The 23,769-nt window shown below is 40.9% G+C and overlaps 1 protein-coding gene across 1 annotated transcript in view; it reads right to left on the reverse strand.

The window, feature by feature from the left end:
* Positions 1-23,769, reverse strand: part of CACNA2D3 (calcium voltage-gated channel auxiliary subunit alpha2delta 3) — a 958,661-nt gene that overhangs the window by 290,838 nt on the left and 644,054 nt on the right. The window contains exon 13 of the mRNA XM_023189561.2: positions 21,683-21,816. Coding sequence (XP_023045329.1) covers positions 21,683-21,816 — 134 coding nt within the window. The remainder of the gene's footprint in view (positions 1-21,682; positions 21,817-23,769) is intronic.

The raw sequence follows: 23,769 nt of genomic DNA on the forward strand, positions 1-23,769 counted from the left end.
ACCACTTAGAAGTCTTCAGGGATGTTCCAGGCAGGAGACAGGGTAGATGGCACACTGCTAATGGTAAGAAGGGAAAATATTTGAAATGCATACTGAGAGTGGAATCAATAGGACTTGTGTCTCAAAGTGAGACACAAGTGACATAGTGTTTACCTCATTTACCAGGAACAAGATATAACAAGGCTCTGGGCCACTATCCTTTGGTACCAACCAAGGCTGTCTTCAGTGGATTTGTCTCTCTCCTAAGTCACTGACATTTCTGTACAATAAGACATGTCATGCAGGATTTGCATTCAGGCTTGTTGGCTTCTGAATTTCCCTACAACAAATATTTCATGTATTTTGCTTGTCATTTAGGTAGACAAAGAGAAGCAATTTACAACAAAAGAAAACAAGAGAGGCCCATATAGCTAGACTAAGCCTAAGAGATATGTTCCCATAGTTCTTAACATTTTGGAGAATGACAGCCTCCTCTACCAAAAAAGAAAAAAAAGAAATAATAAGACATGCGCATGTACAAGTTTTGATGGGAGGGATCACAGACTGCTTGAAATTCACACATGGCTGGATGTCAGATTTTTGAGATCTCCTAATGCAAACCAATCTTCCCATTCTTCAACTGGAGAAGCTGAGGAGCAGATGTTATGTAACATAATAGGAGAGAAAAAAAATCAAAACGGACATCTTCTGACCCTTTTTAAAATTACTGCATTTTATAACCTATTGAACGTGTGGCAGAAACATATCTTTCAGCCAAGATATTCTAACAATGGGACTAACAGTAACTTACCCCAACCAATCTCATGTAGGAAGAAGCTCCATGGCTCTGTTGATGGCTACTGGGGTCCTAGGGGAAGGATAGTGTTTACAGGTGTGCAGCTACTCTGGTTCTGAGCTCCTGCTAGATTTGTTCTGTTTGTAAACTACCTCACCATCCTAATGCACACTCCCTGGCCCCCTTCCCAAGAATGTAGAGAAGTACAAAACTAAAACTTCCCATGATATCCTCCAAAAACCACTCTTGGAGGCCTTTGTGAAAATGTAGTGGACTTTTAGTAAGATGCAGAGGTTTACACTGCGGCAGAGCAAACAGCATGAAATTAAACAGGAGCTATCCTTGCTCTTGAAAAGATCCTGTCACTTTGCCCATCTGGGGTCAGGTCCCCTGCATGCTCACGAAGTCTGCTGCTTCCTCTTCTCTCAGGAGGCAAACTTGCTCTTTTCACTTGTCCCATCTTCTTCTACGGAACATTTCGGTTCTTCCCCTCTTTCATCGCAACTGTGCACTGGACTCCCTAAGCCTTTCACATCTTGATGGCCCCAATTCCTTTCCTGCAGAAGTTTGGTACTATGTTTGAATATAAGACTGTTTGGAGGTGAATATTCGCAAATAATTGTGCATGGAGGAATGTGGTTACATTTGATCATCTCTTCTTTAATAAGACAAAGTGACTATTTGGGGGGAGCAAAACAGAGTTCAGTTATAAAAAAAAAAAAAAAAAAAAACAGTCTGACAATGTCATGGCTTCTCCTTCCGGCCCCCATCTAGAGTAGCCTGGGTACAGAAGTTCAGATCAGAGGCAAGGTTTCTAAAAGATATCAACTCTTAGCCCCAAGGTTAATTGGCCTGCTTCCTGGAAGGGCTCCGGCATGAGCCGCAGATCACTGCTGCACTCTGCGATGCAGGGGTTCCCAGGCTGCTAAACTTGCTTCGGTTCAGAGGTCTCTCTGCCCTGGCCTGCCTTCCGGACACCTTGGCTTGTTCAACTGAGTATATGAGGCTTTGATCTACGTATTAACCCACTGCTTGACTTGCCGGACTACCCTTCACAGTGGACAGACTTACCATACAAAGTCATTAAAAATGGAATTTTGATTCAGGAATTTGATTCAGGACCCTCAATTTCCTTCAGGAGAGAAGTTGTGTGCAACAGGAATAGCATTTCGTGATTTTTGACATACTGACAGCAGTTGGCGTTATATAAATTATAGGATGTGATTACAGTATTTGCTGTGATAACACCATCAAAATCCTTTTGTGATGTATAACACATACAAAATGCAAATTCCAAGATATTTAAAATCCCATCAAATAGAATTGTTATGACTCAACATTTAAACCTAGGAATGCTGTGGTTTCTTTTACAAGTGTGATGAGCTGAGTTTTCCTTCTGTCATTTAATATAGCACAGAGAACTCTCCGTGTAAGAGATATGTGTTGCAAAATTTAAAGTTTCCTATCTTGGATTGCCAAGGCTATGGGAAACATAATTCAGAACAAGTTAGGTTCCAGTGTTTTCATTATTTATCTTAATTTTATTTAATTTTATTTATTTTATTTGTCTATTTATTTGAGACAGAGTCTCACTCTGTCGCCCAGCCTGGAGTGCAGTGGTGCGATCTTGGCTCACAGCAACCTCCACCTCCTGGATTCAAGTGATTCTCCTGCCTCAGCCTCCCGAGTAGCTGGGATTACAGGCACACGGCACCATGCCTGGCTAATTTTTGTATTTTCAGCAGAGATGGGGTTTCGTTATGTTGGCCAAGCTGGTTTTGAACTCCTGACCTCAAGTGATCCGCCTGCCTTGGCCGCCCAAAGTGCTGGGATTATAGGTGTGAGCCACTGCGCCCAGCCAGCTCCAGTGTTTTCATATCTCAAAGTGGGTACCATGGATTTTTTTTTAATTCAGTAGAGGTAATATAACTCAAAGTTTTGGAAACTGGAACAACATTTCTAATCTCCCGTTAGGCATTCTAAAGACTTTGGCAGTTCCTTAAAGCAGCCTCAGAGGACACACACATATGCAGGAGACCTTCCTGCATGTAACATGGAATCTGAGAATACAGTTCACACCCGGGCACAAGACCCACAGTTGAATTCCATTTGTTTCACGAATTATCCCATTTCCTTAGGCAAAATCTTCAATTTCTTTAAACCTCAGCTTCCTCATCAAGTACATGGAGATAACAGGGTCTACCTGACACATGCAAAAGCTCTTAGCACAGGGTTTGGTGTGTGTTTTACCTGCCCCGTAATGGCAGCTCTTAGTACCCCAGTTTTTCTTGGTGCGCTACTCAGATGACACCTGCCCTGCTCCACCATTGGGAAGGATGCTTCTGAAGTGCATCATCAATTTGCACAGCTCAGCCTTTCCTCTCAAGCTTCTTGGTTCTTACTCTAGTCATTTCTAAGTGATACAGTCATAAAGTCTTTTGTGACAAGGAGAGGTGATGGCTTCAGTAGAATTATTTCTTTTTCTCAAGCATAGCATGATGCTTTTAGGCAGGACAAGATAGACACACGACCTACAGCAGGGGTCTTGACTGCAAAGAGTAAAGGCGACTCTGAATGCCCTTCTGCTGGGAAGGGAAACACATGCATGGCCCAGTCTTTCCCCTTCTCTTTTGGAGAGTGTCAGAACATGGCAAGTCCAAAATAAAAGGAAGGAAGAATTCACTCCACAAAAACTCTGTATGAAATAGTAAGTAATCATGTTATTCTGAATTTCTACATAATAATGATTAGCACTTATTGAGCACTTAACATGGGCGAGGCATAGTGCTAAACAATATTATGTTTTTAAATCTTCACAACTCTATGAGATCACCACCACTATTCTTTCCATTTCACAAAAGAAACCTTAACAATCAACAATACAGCACTGTTACATGCTATGCAATTTACTGTAGAATACTTCAGTGTAGATGTTTAGATAAAAATGTCAATGCTAATTTTAGTCTATATATCAAAAATGGTCAATTGACCTCATTAGGAATATACCTTCCAGCTAGTATTTAACCAAATGGCTACATGTGCTATGACTATTGATCTCTGACCAACACCAAAAATTTTCTCAATTACTACAACGGATATTAGAAGTGAACTCTTACTGGTAAAATTGGACATGTCCACTCTGTGGATTGGTTCAATATGCTGCAGGAACCTTGCCTTTCTCTGCAAGCACCCAAATAAGTACTTTGGGAGCATTTCTATCTTTAGAAATAGTGCCCCTGGCCAGATTTTTAAAGTCTTGCCTTCAGTCGCTGACTCAGGCCTCTCAGTTACCTGACTCCAAATAGAATGTTAGCTGATTGTTGCAAATAATGCATTTGCTCTGATGCAAGGGGCCATCAGAACACCTAAAGGATAAAGAGCTGGAACCTCCCTGAGCTTTAAAACAGTTGGCTTTTGTGCATACTTGGTAATAAATATCTGCATAGATGGCAGGATTGGCCTGAGACTTGTTACAGCCTCACTGCTAAATATTGGAGGATGCCAATAACTACTAAAAATATTTTAACGTGTACAAATTATCTAATTGGCTTGGATTGTTCACTGCAAGGACTTAAGCTGTATGTCCTAGAAATGAAAACTTATCCTATCGGCTAGCCTAGGCACTAATCTTTAGCTCAGTGGATGTCTTGTATCAATGAACTAGGTAACTTTACATCCAGTTCTGCAAGTGTCCCTAGAACACTGATGGCCAAAGAGTAGACTCTCCTGTTTGCTGACCACCTACAGACAGAGAAGGGCAATCCAGCTTAATAAGAGAACCATCAAGCCCATACATTCTGAGTGTTCCTAATTCAGTGCTATGTTGGATTATCATCTCCAGAGAAATGGGAAACTGGCAGCCTTAATCTAGATTCCATGAAGTCTGGGGAAATCACCAGACCTTACAAAAATGTCTGGCTCTGCTAATATAGCAAAGGGCCTCTGTGAATGTATGTACTGTGGCCAAGGCACAGCCCTTACTGTGTCTCTGCATTCCCAGTCACTAATCTTCTTTTCCAAGTTTGTTCCTGTTTGCATTCAGTTGTACTTGCTTGAAAATCTGTTCTTAGTAACATTGATAGTTAAAATTAAGATTATTTTAACCTTTAAATAACTTATGTTTAACAAAAACACATTTTCTAAATAAAAAGACCTACACATTTTAGTAACCAAATAGTAAAATCATTTTAAAAAGAAAGTTTTTTCAATACAATACAGTTTTGTTATACACGTATTGTCATACAGTGATCAATACTTCTTGAGAATTTCATGCTTTTACATACCAGAAAACTAAATAAGAAGCAGACTGTCAAGTGCTATGATGGCAAACAGCTGTCAAAAATCTATGATTCCAACCCCCCCCATTCCTTTAGTATACTGTTACAAAAGTTGAAATGCTAATTCATTAAGGATTTCTTAGCATCTTCTTCAGGAAACTCACTACCATTCCATCAAGATATCAGGCTTTCTGGGAATTTTCCTTTCCAGTCTGGCCCAGAGCAATTAGCTTGGCTTGAATAAGGATTGTAATTAAAAGCAGAGAGCATTGACAATATGATGAAGAACTGAGGGCTAATGCTAAAGAAGCTTCATGGACCTGCATATTTTTCCTGGCCTCTCCCAATATCAAGTTTCTCTGGAGTCCACCTAAATCATGATGATGTCCCACCAAAAAATCACATTCCACACCTCCCCATAAACCATATCTTTAGCAAGAAAACCACTGTTAGGAACTTTTCCATCAGACCCAAGTAATACAGTGTAAACAATATGCCTTAAGCAATCAACCCTCTCCCCAACATATTGCATTTAGCAACATGCATAGAAAAGGAGCACTGCAGAAATCTTGTTCATCCCCCAAATGTCCCTGTTCTTCCTTCAAAATCAGTAACTGCTGCTTAGATGAAGGTGGCATCCATAAAAACCAGTTGCTTCAGACCTAAACTTGATCATTCAGCTAGGTTTTCAAAAGGAAAGACAAATATGACACATGCATTTTGGAGACAATATTTTAGACTCCTCTTAGTACCACCATCCATGTTGTAGCAATATTCTTTATATTGTTTCTTCTGTAATTCTTGGGGTCTCATTGTACCATTTTAGGAAAAGTATAGTGTAGACAGGGAGAAACAAAGAAACTGTAGTGCAGTCAAGACTGGTGGTGGGACTGAGAGCAAGCCACTTAGCCTCTCTGAATTTATCCTGGCTACTTACTCTGTGCTAGGCACAGTATCAGGTTATAGAGACACACCATAGACTGCCCTGGTCCTTATGTTACTGTTCATGAGATAGACAAAACAAGAATTTTTAAAGAGAAGGAAAATTCAAAGCACCTAATTAAGATAATTCTAGATGATTATAATTTCTATGAAGAAAACCTATAGGGTACCTGAGATGGAAAGGCAATGGACACATTTTAGCTGAGACAAGAAACATGGGAAAAAGCCTCTTCCCCAGTAGAGGAGCAGAGCAGCAGGGCAGTCTTTCCAGTTCAGAAGGAGAAGAATGTTCAAAAGCCCAGGAGAGGAAGACAGTTTGGGTTGTTCAGGCAACTAAAAAGTGACCAGCACAGCTGATGTTCTGAGAGTGAGGGAGAATGGCCAGAAATGGTGAGGCATTATTGACCATGGTAACAACTTGGGGGAAATAGAAAGAAAAGCACATTAAAAACACAACTGTAAGGGATTATTTTCAAAGATTTCTTGAATGCCCATTATATACTCGACAGCCAGATTTGATTCCGATCTTGCCAAAATCTTGTTCAAAAATTCCATTCTGGACCAGGCGTGGTGGCTAACACCTGTAATCTCAGCACTTTGGGAGGCCAAGGTGGGTGGATCACCTAAGGTGAGGAGTTCAAGACCAGCCTGTTGAACATGGTGAAAGCTCATCTTTACTCAAAGTACAAAAATTAGCTGGGTGTAGTGGCACATGCCTTGTAGCCAACTACTTGGGAGGCTGAGGCAGGAGAATCACTTGAACCTGGGAGGTGGAGGTTGCAGTCAGCTGAGATTGTGCCACTGAACTCCAGCCTGGGCAACAGAAGGAGACTCTGTTTTTAAAAAAGAAAAAAAAAAAAGCCCTTCTGTTATAATAGTGGGCAAAAGTAACATCAATTTTATCTTAATAATGACAGAGCTGATATGTCAGAATGCCATTATCCTAGCTCCTCAAACCATAAACACATGAATTCAGACCTTTTTGATGAATGTGGCAAAATCTTTGTTGGATTGGTGGTGCTGGGTACCTGAGAGAGAAGCCCAGTCGCATGGTGCATCCAATCATCACATGCCTAATGAAGATGGCCTTGAGCAAGGATGCTACATGCTGAGTGAAATGTTGGAGATGACGCCATGCTTATCTAACAGCTATCAAATGTAGATATTTTCACACGCCCTCCAACCTTTGGATCTCTGAGTCTATGAGATTTATACACCTGATTCTATACATATACCTACTATGTGCCTCATCATATACCGAGGATGCGACAGTGAACCAGACACCATCTCTCCCCTCAAGGAATTTAAAGTTCAGTGGGAAAAAGTTAATTTGGACTTCTTAATATAATAGTACAAGAAGTTCTAGGATGGTGCTACATGCTTTGGAAACACACCATCAATGCCCCACGCTAAACTGGAGGTTCATCCAAGGAGGTCAGAGGAGATGATGAAACTGAGACCAAAGGATAAGCCCAGAGGCTTCTGAATGGTGTGGGAGGAAGAGACCACTTTCTGCAGAGAGAACAGCAGGTGTAGTGGTCTAGGTGTGAGAGAATACAGGGTTGGTTCTAGAGACTATAAATGTGTGAGTAGGGTAAGGCTGGAATGGGGAATGAGGAAAGGCCCCATTCAAGTTGTAACCCCCAATGTTGGAGAAGGGGCCTACTGGGAGGTGACTGGATCATGGGTGCAGACGTCCCCCCCTGCTGTTCTCCTGACAGTGAGTGAGTGCTCACGAGATCTGGTTATTTAAAAATGTATAGCACTTCCCCACTCTCTCTCTTGTTCCTGCTTCAGCCATGTAGGATGTGCCTATTTCCCCCTTGCCTTCTGCCATGTTGGAAGAGAAGACTGAGATGTTCACTGCAGTCAGGTCATCAAGGGCTTCAAATGCTTTGAATTTAGGCTCCCCTGGAGGGTTTTAAGCCAGTGGTGATCCTACGTAAGCCAGCAGTGAGCCTTTATATTCTCTAACTTAGTAGTTGACAATTAAAGTAGCTCAATTATTTATGAAACCTTTTCAAATTGGGTCTTCAAATATTTTCCAGAGGCAGACAGAAAAAGTCATCTAATGTGGTCTCAAGATGTCCCTGCCCTTATAAGGTATGTGGACAGTGTTTCCCACTGGTGCCTGCTATTGGAATACCATGAGGGTCCACTGAACCTCATGTTCCTCAAAGGAAGGATATTTCCATGGAAACAACTGCTCCTTGCACAGTTGGCTAAGTGACAGAGGAATAGACTGTAGGATGAGTACTCCAGCCTTGTTTCATCTTGGGCTGCCTTTAATTTGATCACTTCAGAAGAGAAATCAATGACAAGAGTGTTTAATAGTTGTTTCTATCAACCAGAAAAGATGTTGATGTTCCAGATTTTTAGATTAAACATAATGAAAATTGATTTAAAACCATGTTCCTTCTGCCTGAATAAACTACTGGCTTTGCTTTTCCTTTCTTTGTTCAGAACAAGAGAGAAATTTCCCTTAAGGACCTTGCACTGAGAGACAGACTGAGTCATGTCTGCTCTGTACATCTAATAAGAGCATGTGTCACCAACAGAGTAAGGTTAGGAGGAGCCCTCAATGGCCACCTCACTCACAAGTGGGTGTGAAAGGTCATGAAGGCAAGGGAGGCAAGAGTGATTCTCTGCTACTTTTAAATAGAAGCAGGCTAAGAGGCCAAGTCAGGGGAAATGTTCTTACCTATGGTGTCTTTGTGCCGTGGCCTCACAGACAATACATTTATATTTGGCACATTGATTCTTATGGAGTAAAGGTGAAAGAATGAAACCTTTTGCATGGAGAAAATCCTGTGTACAGTAACAGAAGAGAAACTGGCAGCTGGTATCAAACCACAGGCTGATTCTCTGGGATTATTTTAATTGTTCTTCATGCTGGTAATAAGAGGAATGTGTTCATTTTAGTCTAAACCATGTCAAAGCATGAGAATCAGCTCTGAGAACTTAAGTTACCCAAATATCTGGGCCATGAAGTGGGGGAAAAGCAGTACAAATTTGGTTGTGTTGGCCAAAATATCTTCCTCAGCTCTCAGAAGGCACAAGGGAGGGGGCTTCCCACCACCCACACAGCAGGGATAGTGTATGGAGGAAAGGCAGCATCCTCCAGGATGTGGGGCTAGGGGGAGGCTGCAGGGACACTTGGGTCCACTGGGGCTGAAAGGAGCATGTGAGCCTGGGGCTCAGAGAATAGGAAAGAAGACTGACTACTGAGAGTTAGGATCAGAGCCCAGCTAGGCTGTAACTTACAGAAACCTCAGACAGAAAGACAGAGGTCTAGAAATGCCAACTCCTTCAGACTCTAGGCATTTCCTCCTATCCAGGCCTCTTTTGTTGTTGTTACTATTTTGTTTTATTTTGCTGTTTTGTTTTTGTTTGGTTGCTGTTTTGTTTTGTTTTTAAATTGGAGACAGGGTCTCACTCTGTTGCCCAGGCTAGAGTGCAGTGGTGCAGTCATGGCTCACTGCAGCCTTGATCTCCAGGGCTCAAGTGATCCTCCCACGTCAGCCTTCCGAGTAGCTGGGACCACAGGCACATTCCACTGCGCTTGATTGATTTCTTCAATTTATTTTTTGTAGCGATGGGGTGTCTCACTATGTTGCTCAGGCTCATCTCCAACTCCTAGGCTCAAGCAATTCTCCTGCCTAAGCCTCTCTAAGTGCTGGAATTACAGGTATAAGCCACTGCAGCCAGCCTCCAGACCTCCTTCTTAGAAAATGTTATCCATAGCCCTGGCTGATCTGTTTCTATCCCTTGGCCTTCTGGGCCATAACGGATTGCATAAATGATGGACATCTGACCTCAATGGAACCAGGGGCTAGAGTGAGTTGTATATATAATTCGCTAAGAAATGTAAACTCAGATACACACACATACTGATTTCATCCCTATTGGATTTGAACTGGGGCATTATGTAAAGCCAGGACTTGGAGAAGACCAGGAGACCGTGTTTCACCCATGATTTGGGGGCGGCAGGTAGGAGGGACATGAAGAAAGAACAAAGGAAGAAGGAAGAAAAAACAAAAAGAGTAGTCATTTGCTCTTGGTGGCTTCTTGCTCTTGATGGTCCTTGTCCCTCCTGGGGCTGCCCCTGAGCCATCCAGTAAATTTCTCCCAGCTTGAGTGGATTCTCTTGCCTAGAGCCAATGCTTTCTAAGAGGTGACAGAAGTACAATGAGCCAGTGTTTGATCATCAGAAGTGATGAAGAAAAATAAGGCCAAAAATATGATAATATAGTCATATGACTATAATAACTTCCTCAATTTGATATTTAAATACAGACACAACCTCCCAATTCCCACAGCCATCTTTCCTAACTGGACCCAACCCAGCACTCTGTTGTAAACTCAAGGGTACAACAGAGAATCCACAGCAGAAAATCCTATACTACTGTTCTCAGAGGCTGACACCTGATTACTTAGAATACTACCTAGGCTCTGCAGTGCCAGGAAAGATGAAAACAATGCTTCAGAGCCTCCCTGGGATGTGGCCAAGCAACTGGGCTTCCTGTCTGCACTTCCCAATACCTACCAGAGGACCTCTGTTTCTATGTGCTTTATATGACAGGGTCCTCAAAGACATTTAACTAAAGGGCTCTATAGCTTAACAATATGGTATCATAATTAATACCCTGCTGATACAGTACATGATCTTAGACATGGATTGGTTTCAGATTCTACCAACAAGTTCTGTGCAGGACTCTGGTACTTCTCAGTCTTCCCAGGATCAGTTTCCTTTTGGATTGATTTCTCCTCACTCCGTGAGATTCAGGCCATTAAGTCAAAGGTCCGTCTTATCTCTCATTGTTTGGCTGTGACTGAAATAGGACTATCTATCATAGGCTCAATATAAATGCTGAAAGGCAAATAAATTAAGGGTTATAAATGTAATGAAAGTTAACATTACGTTAGATACTAAAAACAGTAGAGCAATTTTTGGCACCATATAGAGCAATCCTGTCTGGGAATTAAGCCAATAAGAGTCAAGGAACACTGGCCAGGAGCAGTGGCTCACACCTGTAATCCCAGCACTTTGGGAGGCTGAGGCAGGCAGATCATAAGGTCAGGAGTTCGAGACCAGCCTGGCCAATATGGTGAAACCCTGTCTCTACCAAAAATACAAAAAGTTAGCCAGGTGTGGTGGCAGGTGCCTGCAATTCCAGCTACTCAGGAGGCTGAGGCAGGAGAATCACTTGAACCCAGGAGGCAGAGGTTGCAGTGAGCCAAGATTGTGCCATTGCACTCCAGCGTGGGCAACAGTGAGACTCCATTTAAAAAAAAAAAAAAAAAAAAAAAAGAGTCAAAGAGCAAGTCAAAATAATATCGGGATTAACCCCTGATATGGTTTGGGTCTATGTACCTGCCCAAATCTTGTGTCAAATTGTAACCCCCAATGTTGCAGAAGGGGCATGCTGGGAGGTGACTGACATCCCCCGCTTGCTGTTCTCCTGAAAGTGAGTCAGTGCTCAAGAGATCTGGTTGCTTAAAAGTGTGTAGCACCTCCCTACTCTCTCTCTTCCTCCTATCCAGCCATGTAGGACGTGTCTGCTTCCCCTTTGCCTTCCGCCATGACTGTAAGTTTCCTGAGGCCTCCTCAGCCATGCTTTCTATATAAGCCATGCTTTCTGGAACCTGAGTCAATTAAACCTCTTTTCTTTATATATTACCCAGTCTCAGTCTCGGGTAGTTATTTATATTAATAGCAATGTGAGATGAAACCAATACAACCCCTGAATCTAGTCACACCTCAAGACAGAACTGCATAGACATCCTGGTTCCAAGAATCATCAAATTGCCTTTTTGACCACTGCCACTTTGCACTGGAAGCTGTGACTTGTAAACAAAGAGTGCTGAATAATCTATCATGCTGTATGATTATTCAGGCTAGATGCTCTTATCCATCCATTTGTATATGGCAGAGGATAGCGGCTAGTCTTTCATTACCGACAGATGCAAATCATTAATCCATAAAAGTAGAAACAACAATAAACACCTGAAATCTAGAAATCATTTTCATTTTTAGCCCTAAGCTTTTCTACTAGTTGACAGTCATACATATGGAGTGTTACAACATCTTTTCTGAAGATAATATTTTTATATCATCAATTCATAGTTTTATAATACCAACTCAAAATAAAAAACATGGTTGAGCTCTGAAAAAAAATTTGTTTAATAGAAAACTCTAGAATCAAATGGAAGAGGAAAATATTTGGATGGATATAAGTGGTACCAAAAATCAGGAATACACTCATATTTTTAACATCTCCTGGAAAAAATACTCATAATAGTGATCTGTTTCAATGGAAATAAAGTACCGTAATATTTATAGTCTGTGCCAGAGTTATAATGACTGTGGGGCCAGAAGTGAAGTGTCACAGCATGCTCCACATGTTTTTAACACGGTTTCTAAAGGCTCTGGAGGCTATTAAATTTAATGAACCCATCTGCTATGAAATAGAGGTCCCAACATAATCAGTTTCCTCCTTGCCATGTAATGCAGATGGCATTCTCTGTTCCACAACCCAGCAGGATGGTTTATGTTTCTCTTTACTTGTGTCTCTTTGTTTTGACGATTTGAACTTCTTTGATATGCAGCAGTGTCTTGGAAAAATACTGTAAATTCCATTTCCAAGCCCAACAACATCCTTAGTATGGCTTTGACCCTGTTTAATTGCTTCTAGGCAGTAAGAGAGTAAGAGCTTAAAGTAATCACCCAAACGACTCCTAAATGGCCTAGGTGCCATTCCTAGATGGGAAACTGAAACAAATGTGCTATTTATCAAATGCAAAGTGTTTTCTCCAAGTTGAACTTAGTGGGGGTGAGGAGGAGGGATACAGGTCCAATTTGCAAATGTAACTAAATTGGTTTGAAAAGTTCCTACAAATTGCCTACTGAATTGCATTACTAGCAAATAGGAGGGGCAAGAGGGCTTGATAATGAATTCTCATTATTTTAAATGGTCACATTCCCACTGTTTCTAAAACATTTCCTTGCTTCCCTTCTGCGTGTCACTGTGGTCTGTGTAAACTCCCCTGGAGGGGTTGATCAGGAATGCTGATACTTCCTTGATTTGATTCTGGTTCTACCCGGCACAGCAAGTTGAATAGCATTCCCAAGCTGATTAAGACCCAACTCCAAAGCACAAGTCATTTGCTTTTAAAATGGAACAAATTCCATTGTTAATGACTTTTTGCTCTGCACCTAAGAGATAATGACTATGCATGACTTGTATTCAGATGAGAGGCCTATGAATTTCAGAATTCTGGTGTTTGCTGTTTTGTCAATTAATACATGGGATCTTATTAGATTAAACATAATTAATGTTGTTAACATTAAGTCATTTATTTGGGTTTCACCAGGAAAACAAATTGAACAGAACAGCCAAGCAGGAAACAGAATATTTAATCAGACTGGTAGCAACAAGCCGGGAGAATGGGCCCTGAAAGGAAGTTTTGTCAGTTTCTGATTCTAGAATTGGTTAAATGCAATGGCTGGCTCTCATGTGCAAGAACCCAAACTCAGCTTCTGTTCACAGTTAAACTTTTATCTTGAACTTGTCCAGAACCTAAACTATGAATCAATGTATAATAGGGAAAGCACTATACTCATGGGTCATTTTTAAGCTATTTATTTAAGCATTAAATCAGTTTTATAATTATATTTATTGTTGCTGGGTTTTCAGCCACAAAAACTGATGAGTCAAGCAAAGAAGAATTCCTTTTCCTTAACTACCCAGATAATTACAGAGAAAGAAGAGTCAGACCACACTAAGCCATCTTTTGGGTACAAGTGTCCAAACGTACTAGATAATCAACAAATACTTACCTACTTCCTTAGTATTTAGTAGAAATAATATACATCAGCAGGGTCACAGGTCTTCTGATTCCTAAAGGAATCACAGCTCGTTTCAGACTGCAATATAACAAAGAGAACCAGGCTCCTCTGGGAAACATCAGTGCTAAGTAGAAATGTTATGATGAAGAATGGACATAGCTATCCTAAAACCTTCCCTTGACAGCTTGCAGGAGATATGGTTGCATATCCTTCCGGCATTATCTTTCCCTCTCAGACCACAGCGCATGGACAGAGGCTATTGGGGTAGGCAAGATTCAAAAATAGCCCCCAAGATTTCTGCCCCAAGTACATGCCCCATCAAATTCCCTTTCCTTGAGTGTGAGCTGATGGGATATCCCTGATATAATTAGATTACTAATCAATTGACTTGGAGTTAATTAAAAAAGAAATGATCCTGAGTCAGCCTGACTTAATGGAAGAAGCTTTTAAGGGAAGGTGAAGCATTGGAGAGATGTATTTTTGCTGGGCTGGAGGAAAACAAACAGCATTGTGTGACAGGCTACAGGGGCCACGTGGCGAGGAACTTTGGGTGGCCTCTGGGAGCTGGGAGTGGTCCCCAGCTGACAGCAAGCAAGAAAATGGGAACTCAGTCCTATAAGGGCACAGAACTGAATTCTGCCAACAAGCTGAATGAGCTTAGAGGAGGCCCCTGAGTTGCAGATGAGACCTGCAGTGCAGCCAACACTTCCTTGCAGCCTTGTGAGTGCCTGAGCTGAGGATCCACCTAACTTGTGCTGAGACTTTTGATCCATGGCAACCTGGAGATGATACACTTGTATTGTTTAAAGCCACTGAGTCTGTGCTGATTTGTTAAAGGGCAGTAGAGAACTAGCAGAGCCATACAGGCGATGCTGACCCACATAACGGGAGTGTGTTGGTTGTTTCTAGCTGGAAATCACAGCTGCTCACACACCAATTAGTGGCCCCTCTCTGTGTCTGGAAAGATCTGTTCTCCTTCTTGGAGTACACAGCTGCCCGAGGCCACTAAGAGACAATAAGACAAAAAGCAGACACGAACCCAGCCCTCAGATCCACCACATCAACCAAGGATGACACAAACAAATCAAGGAAAATTACCCTATAGAAAGAAAGAAAGAAAAATTAAGTATCAATTTTCTCTGAATGCAGGGAAGATGTTTTTTTTCCTCCTTAGTTTTTTATGGTTGCTTTGCCCATATTCAACACAGTGGTAATTTTTTAGAAACTTTCTTTAGAGTCTTTCCAAGGCATTCATTTACAGATTCATAGAAGCAATGACTTTCTTTTCATACTTAAAATGTGTTGGTTTAAATAATATTTAATTCATTTATACAATTATGATAAAATTACCACTGGCATCAATAGGTTTGGGAATGAAGACAACTGACTTCAAGTAAGCTTTTGCAACTCAAGCATGGGGAACAGACACATGCTTCGTGCACCAGAATGGCCTTCCAGATCACGTGTCCAGGGTGCTGTGGGCGACACGCACAAATGGTTGCATTGCCAAGAGTGCTTAACTGACACTGAGCCAGTTTAAGCTGTGGCCAATTAACCCTTTTCCCGTTTAGGAAAAAAAAAAAAAAGTGTAGCTCGCTGCCAGCACTAATTTAATTTTGCATGAACACGGTTTTTGAGGTTGAGGCAAATCTGACTGATTTTCAATGTGAAAATAAAATATAAAAACTGTTCTTGGAATTATTTCTAAAACAGAACTAACATCAGAATTGTCTGAATCATCAGAATCGCTTATTTTGGAAAAATCAGATTCATCAAATGAATCTTCGGCCAACAACTGTTCGAGAATGATGTTAACGTCGTGTGTAGGAATGCAACATTCTCTAGGATTTGACATTTTTAGCCATCAAGAATTACTATATTTTGTAAACATAAATACCACTACTAAAAACAGAATGTTTTGGGAAACAAAAGACATCATTCTCCTTATAGAATATTTATAGAAAAATAATAATAAAAGTGAGATACTTTGTGGCAAAGTTATCTCAGGTTACCCGCTGCAGCCACAACTGTCAGCAGCAAGTATTTTTGGGGCAAATGGGCAAAGGGTGAAGAGGGCTGCTACCATATTTCCCTTTCCTTGTGTAATTCAGCAAGGGCTCTCCTCAGTAAGGGTGTTAGGGGTGAAAGGTTCTGCCTGGCTAGTGCAGCACAATCTCAATGTTTTCTGGGGACACTGACCCAGGCACCAACCCCCAGACATTAGTGCCTGGCTCACAGCACATAATTACAGCCAAATGAATTCCAAAGAATTAAAGAGTATCTTTAAACAAACAATGTTTTCCAAGATACTCATCATACTTAACTACCAAGTTCTATTATGAATATGGTATCAATCATGCTGCAGTTACTATGTGAGACCCAGCTCAAAGAAAGGAGAATCCAGTATTTTTTTAAAACTTCCCTCAGCCCAGGAAGTACACTCACACCAGGTTTTCTAGAATTGGGAAATGACAATAAATAGTATTTATTGCATTCACACCATGCATAGACATTTAATCCTTAGAGTGAACCCTGCAAGGCAGGTCAGGTCGTATTCTTATCTTAGAAATGAGGAAAACTATACTTAAAGAGGCTAAGTAACTGGCTGAAAGTCACAGAGCGAATATGGAGAGGGCATGCAACTCAAACCTGGGATGTTGTTCTAATCTAAATCCAGTGCCCTTAGTAAATAAACTAAGGTAGATGATAACTATGCTTAAAAAAAAAAAAAAAAAAAAAAATTCCAGCGCTACCAATACCAACAAAACATCAGGTTACTAAAATGGAGTCAATCACCAGCCCTAATGCCAAGTACTCGTGGAGTCTAGTCTCTTTCATTACTGCAAGCTGGGTCACCTTAGGGTAATGCTGGCTTGGAACTGTCCTGGATGTGTCAGGACAGTCATGAATTCAAAATTGCTCATCTCCCCTTTGATATTCTGGGTGGTTCCAAAGTTGGTGAGCATCTCAGAATTTAGACTCTGCAGATGAGTTCACCATGTGAATCATATTTTATATGAATCCCGTATAAATGATGGGGTTTTTTTGGTTGTTGTTGTTTGTTTGTGTCCTGGCAGAATCCAGGTCCAGATGCAGAGCTGGAAGAAACTGCTGCTTCCTGGTAAAAGGTACCTGTTGAAGCAGCAGCTGCCTTCTCTTCACCCAGCAGACCTAAGAAAGAGGAAGACAGACTCCCCAGTATCCTTCCTGGCCTGACAGGTTGCTCAACACCACGAAGAGGAGAAGGAACCCTTAGAACATTCTACCGGGAGATCTATTTATCAGGGCAATTTGCAAAGATACAGCAACAGAACCTTGGGAAGCATAGCAATATGTTGGCTATCATTTTAGGAATAACCTGATTCTGTGGGTTTAGTTTTATGAACCTCAAAGAGTTCTTTAAGAAGTAGAATAAATGAGCTTTGTCATCTTGGCATACAAAGTTTACTTAACAATGGGCCACTTGAAATATTATTTTATTTTAAAGTAAATAAGAATGACTATGGCACAGAATGTAAATTTTATGCAAATGTTTAAGATAAAGCAAAAGACTTCAGAGACTTTCCTCTATAACTACATGCCCAGATTTGCCTCAGACCACCTACTTTGGCTCTGTGGTCACAAAAGTTCTTTAGTGCAAAAGCTTGAGTAGCAATGGGTTCTCCCTCTAACTTCCTATATCTGTATGTAATTAGCAAACCTAATATAACGACTGATTTAAGTGATGAACATTACCTAAAGCAAGACATCATATTAATGCAAAGCTGTATCTGCTTCATGAGCTTATATCTGCCATGAGCGTCAGGTTATGTGTCCCTGGTCAAAACAATACACGAGTGTGACGTGTCTTTCTCTGCAGGCACAACAGTGTCCATCTGCTTCTCATTGGTGATGCCAATTTTAAGAGCCCACTCAAGATGTTGCTGAGATTCATCCAATATATAGTATACTAAGACAGTGTATATAGTATCCCACTGTTCAGGTGCTACTTTTTCCCCCTCATGACTAATGAAAAGTCTAGGGAAGCATTTTGAGATCATAAAAATACCCTGCTCATCATCAAACTTTCCCCCTAGATTTAGCATCCACTGATAGACCTTTGCCCTAACTGGTCTTTACGAAAATGGTTGCAAAATAGTGATTTTCCAACTCCATCACTCCCTCCTCATTTACCAGTCAGCACTCCATTGTACACTGGACCCTTCTCACCCACTTACTTACCTATCTGGTTCATCTGTTTGGGATTTGTTTAGTTATTTATTATCCATAAGGACACGTGGATTTCTGTTTTATTCAACAAGTTACAAGCCATTATTGTCATTCCTTATTTTGAGGCTCAAATTGTCCCAGATTTGACCAATGAGAGCCTCTTCATGCTGATCTTGTGTCCTTTTGACATGATCACATAATTGTTTTGAGCACTTCCTTAGTTTCTAGCACAAAATATGCCAGGCTTATCATTATTATAGTCATCATCATTATTACTATTTGGTACCTTCCCTGCTGCAGCCCTGGAATAAGCAATTACTCTAAGGGTCCCTGGCTCCTCTTAGTGGGGATTGGTTTTTAGAAGTCAGAATCTGGGTACTGGATGGGCTCATTGCTACTTGGGTGCCACTGCTTGTAAGTCCTTTCGAAGGACAGAGTTGGGATTTTTCAATCAAGTCTAATCCCATAGGCAGATCCCTTGTCTTCAGCATTTACACATTTGCCCAATCCCACCATACTCACAAAATAGTTTCAGAATTGCTGTAACCATTTTACCACAAATGACACCAAATGGAGTTTAGAATGTATTTGCAGTTCTTTTTTCCTCCCTAGATTGAGGGGTAGATAGTGAAAGTATTGTGTTCAAAATTTAATATTGTGTGTACTACTATATTCTAAAGCTTTTTTTCCTCCCTTTCTGAGAAATTTTGTTATTCACTTGAAATATTATTGGATTCATTTTCTTCTGTTTGAATTCACTTTTCATTTTCCCCCAGTCTTGTTTAATTTTTGAATACATAGAACATTAATATGCTTTCAAAAGTCAAAACTGTGCAAAACGGTATACTTAGAGGTGTGTCATTTTTTCCCCCAAGCCGTGCACCACCTCCCACATCCTAACAAGATGTAGGGCAAAGGTCTGCCAATGGATGCTAACAAGATGTGGGAGGTGGTGCAGAGGAGATGGCTTGGGAAGGGAATGATAGTTCTGTTGGTAACTAGTTCTGTTGGTCTGTGGTTTATTCTGTTTCTTGTTTTTGCTTTTTTTTTTTGTAAAATAAGTAATTACACATCTATCTTCTTTTTTCATTTCTTATATAAAAGGTAGTATGCTATATATAATTCTTGCAAAAAGTAGTATGCTATATGTGATATTGCTCATTTTACTTAGAAGTATACTCTGCAAACCACTCTCTATCAACTAATGCAGGTCATTCTCATTCTTGTTTTTAATATTGACTCCATTAGGTGTAGGTACCATAGTCTATTCAATCTCCTACGTTTGGGCATTGAAGTAACTTCCAATATTTTGAAATTACAAGCTATTCTGCAATGAACAAATTTATGCATATATATTTTTGTGCTGTTAGAGGTTCATCTACAGGGCTGAATTCTTAGAAGTTTGCTGGGTCAAAGGGTAAATGCAAATTAACCTCCATAGAGATTGCCCCATTTTGCATTCCCACAATCAGTGAATAAGACTGTCCCTTTTCCCATAGCCTCACCAACAGAGTGCATGGTTAAGCTTTTAGTTTTTGCCACTCTGATGGGTGAGAAATGGTATCTCATTATAGTTTAATTTGCATTTTTCTTATTATGAAGTTGTACATCTTATGTTTAAAGGTCATTTTTTATTCTTTTTTGTGAATTGTCAGGTTTTTTGCTCATTTTGTTCCTATAGCAATTTTGAGGGGTTCTCCTCAATTTAAAAAAGTTATTTATATATTAGAGATTATTAATTCTTAATGTGTGCTATATGTCACAAATATTTTCTCCTATTTTATCATTTGTCTTTTGGCTTTGCTTATGATGTGTTTTTGGCTTACAAAAGTTTTTTTGTTGTTATTCTTATTTTAAGTAGTCAAACTTATTTATCTTTCTCCTTATTGCCTGTAGATTTTGCAGTCATTATTAGAAAGTCTTCCCAGAATCCAGGTCACAAAGGAATTTACCCAGGTTTTCTTCTACTGCTTATAATGGTTTCATGTTTTACAATTTAGGCGTCTGATCCACTTGGATTTCTTCCTTGGGTATGATGTGAAGACTGAACTAATTCTATTTTTCTCTAAATGGCTATCTGATTTTCCCAAAAGCATCTGTTACAAAGCCCATCTTAGCCCCACTGATCTGAGACGTCACTTCTATTATATACTATATCCCCATATGTAGTTGATTTTGTTGGACCTTCTACCCTACTAATCTGTCTATCCAGGTGCTACTACCACATGTTTTAATTATAGAAAATGTGTCTTATATATTTTTTAAATTGATGAAACAAACAAAATGACTGATCAAACTGGCTCTTTGGGGTTTGTTCACAAAACCACTGAGTGATTTGGTTACTTTAATACTAGCTAGCCACACTCCTCCTCCTCCTTACTCTTATTTTTCCTGCCTTACCCAACAACATATAAGAAGAGATGAAGTTATCACCATGGCTGCTATTGTTAATACGGTGCCAACATAAATGGGGCAGCTTATTTTGTTTCCATGATTTAAAACCAAACTGGGGACAGACTCAAGCTGATAAAAGCTCACAGTCTCCCTGGCATCGGAGAAGGCTTTTCAGATGAACATCCATCTTTATTCAAGATGACTTTTCCTGGGGAAGGAGTCTCCCTTTTTGACAAGGAGATACATTCATATTTCCAGGGCTGCATTGCCTACTTTAAGACTGAGACGGGGCAGGCTGCTGTGGCCTGGCCTGTGTCATGGTGTCCCCTGAAATGAGTTCCCACATGCTGTTCCTGTCCTGAGTTTGCCTGCAGCTGCTAGAAGTGCAGCAGGAATGAGAGAGCCCAGGGAGAAAAAAGCTGACCCATGACAGCCATCGAGATCACTCTGGAGGACAGCTGTGTCTGGGTTACAGTGATTAATGTGATGTTAATCCCAACAAAAATGACTGGAGAGAGGCCCTGTAAGAACATTTACAATCAATAAATGAAAAACACCACTCCCATCAGACTCATTATCACTATGAAAAATCACCCTGAGATTACATAAGAAACCTGGCCATTGAGCCATTACTTGATGACTGGCAAAGCTCCTCCTTTTCAGCTAATTTGGCATCAGAATCTGCTGCTTAGAATTCAGCTTTAGAATGGGACCATGGCCAGAGTTCAAACAACAATCGAGTGCCTACTGAACCACCATTCAAGCATATTCTCACTTATGCATGGGAAGAAAATGCAACTGCAGCCTCCATGGTGGCCCCAATTCATTATTAGAGCTGAGCTTTGGTTACATTCCCAATTGAGACACAAAGATTCATTGCCAGGACTAGGGCTCACATATGGTGAGGACGGAATCTAAGAATGCTTGTAATCATTGCTACACTGACAGAATTTGAACACATGTGAAAAAGCAGGATAGAAGTAACTAGAAAAGACACAAGCAAACGTGATTTCTTTTGCACAGACCAGCTACCTTTCTGAAGTATATGTCATACTTTCTAGTACATTATGATTATTCACCAACTTTGCTTGTCAAGGTGATCAACACTTTATACAATCAAGAAAAGTGTCACTGAACCCAAAAAATACAAGTGATACAGTTGCTATTTTCTGGAATTAACACAGTTTGGCGATGGGGGTAAAGCTCAGCCTCTTTCCCAGGGCCCCGTGGACTCACAGTGCTGTCGATGTAAGCTTCGGTCCACACCACATCATGCTCCTGGTCGATGACTTTGGGCCGGCTGAGCACATGAAGATATTCCATGACATTCTCCTGCACATCAGCCAAGGTGGAGATCTGAGTAAAAAATCCTGCCAAAACCCAAAGGAGGGCCAAATTTAGTAACAGACCGAAAGATCTGAAACTGGGAATATGCGTATGCCACGCCTTCTTGCCCTCTAGCTAGTTTCTTTTTTCTTTTCAATGTTAGCTCCTCTCCCCCATCACCTACTTTATGAGTAGTAAGGTCCTGTTAGAAAATACAGTCAAGCAAACGTAATAAAATTAAAATCAACCACAAACTCATCTCCCAGAGGAAGTTCCTGTTAATTCTTTGGAGAATATCCACCCAGACTTTATATGCACACCACCCTCCCTCATATATACATATATCTATACACACACACACCGTATATGTTTACACACACATTGTGTGTGTGTGTGTGTGTATTCCCTGGCAGAAATGAGAGTCCTTTCTACATGATATTTTGTAACCTTATTTTTTCACTTTCGTGAGTCTATTTCCAAGGGAAAAACTAGGAGCCACAAAAATTAAAGGCTATTTCATTTCTATAAACATAACAATAGTTATGATTAATTTTTGAGTGCTAAGTGCCGTGAAATTTGCTAAACACTTGATCAATGTTGTCCCTTTTCTTTGTGACAACACGTTTAAGTGCAGATGACTGTGCCCATTTTAAAGATAAGACGACTGATGCAGATGGGGATACAGTTTTTGCCTATGCTCTCTCAGGCATCAAGTAGCAAATACAGATGATGAGTCCAGGTTTGTAAGTCTCTTAACTTGTCCCTTTTACTTCTACTGAATTTTGCCCTTTGTATGTTTGAGGCTGAAATTTCAGCTCATATCATGATGTGGTCCCCAGCGCTGCCTTTTTTTTTTTTTTTTTTTTTTTTTGAGATGGAGTCTTGCTCTCTCACCAGGCTGGAGTGCGGTGGCACGATCTCGGCTCACAGCAAGCTCCGCCTCCCGGGTTCACGCCATTCTTCTGTCTCAGCCTCCCTGACTAGCTAGGACTACAGGCGTCCGTCACCACGCCCGGCTAATATTTTGTATTTTTAGTAGAGACGGGGTTTCACCATGTTAGCTAGGACGGTGTCAATCTCCTGACCTCGTGATCTGTGTGCCTCGGCCTCCCAAAGTGCTGGGATTACAGGCGTAAGCCACCGCGCCCAGCCAGGTAGACATGATTTCTAAGCAACAGACACATTCTCAGCATGCTGTTGTCTTATGACTGGGTACGCCATTTTGATCTTGAGTTCCAGGGCACTGCTATGTTCCTGCACTAATGAAGAGTTTGGGGTCACATCAGCTTTGCTATGGGTTAGGAGATGTTAAAAGGGAAAGAGTGAATTGAACACAGGCCTGGATCCCTTGGAGCGAGCCCTTCATTCACACATTGATTGAAGGTTTTCTTGGTGTTTAGCATTGAAGAAGCAGCAATTAACAAGGTGAGCAAGACCCCTGCCCTCCTGGGGCCTGGCAGTTCTGAGTAAACAATTACAAAATAGTACATTCAACATTAAGCTAAAACATACAACAGGTACAGCCAATCAAATGTGGTTACCCTGAGCAAGGGTCAGTGTAGCTGGAACCTTAAGGATGAGGACCAGTTAGCCAAAGGAAGAGGGATTAAAGATAGTGTCCAGCAAAACAAGGAGTATAAATAAGGACCCAGAATCAGAGAGAATCAGGCCCCTAAAAAATAGCTCAGAATGGCTGGAGTTAACGAGTTGGTAGAGAGAGCGTAGAGACAGGATGACATAAGATGACAGAAATGGGCAGGAAGACTGTCACACAGAACTTGGGAAAGTTTAGACTGTATCCTGTAGACAGGTAGTCAGGGAAGGATTTCAAGCAGGGGATGGACACAGATTCTTGTTTCCTCCCTGTGCCTCTAAATAAGGATCTTAGGCTCATACCAGCTTCTACTCGCCAAACAAATTAAAGAGAGTATGTGTGCCTCTGAGGCCAGCTCCATCTCAGCACTAGCTCCAGAGTTTATAGAATCTCTTAGTGACTA

This window comes from Piliocolobus tephrosceles, chromosome 2, assembly GCF_002776525.5.
Source record: "Piliocolobus tephrosceles isolate RC106 chromosome 2, ASM277652v3, whole genome shotgun sequence".
NCBI lineage: Eukaryota > Metazoa > Chordata > Mammalia > Primates > Cercopithecidae > Piliocolobus > Piliocolobus tephrosceles.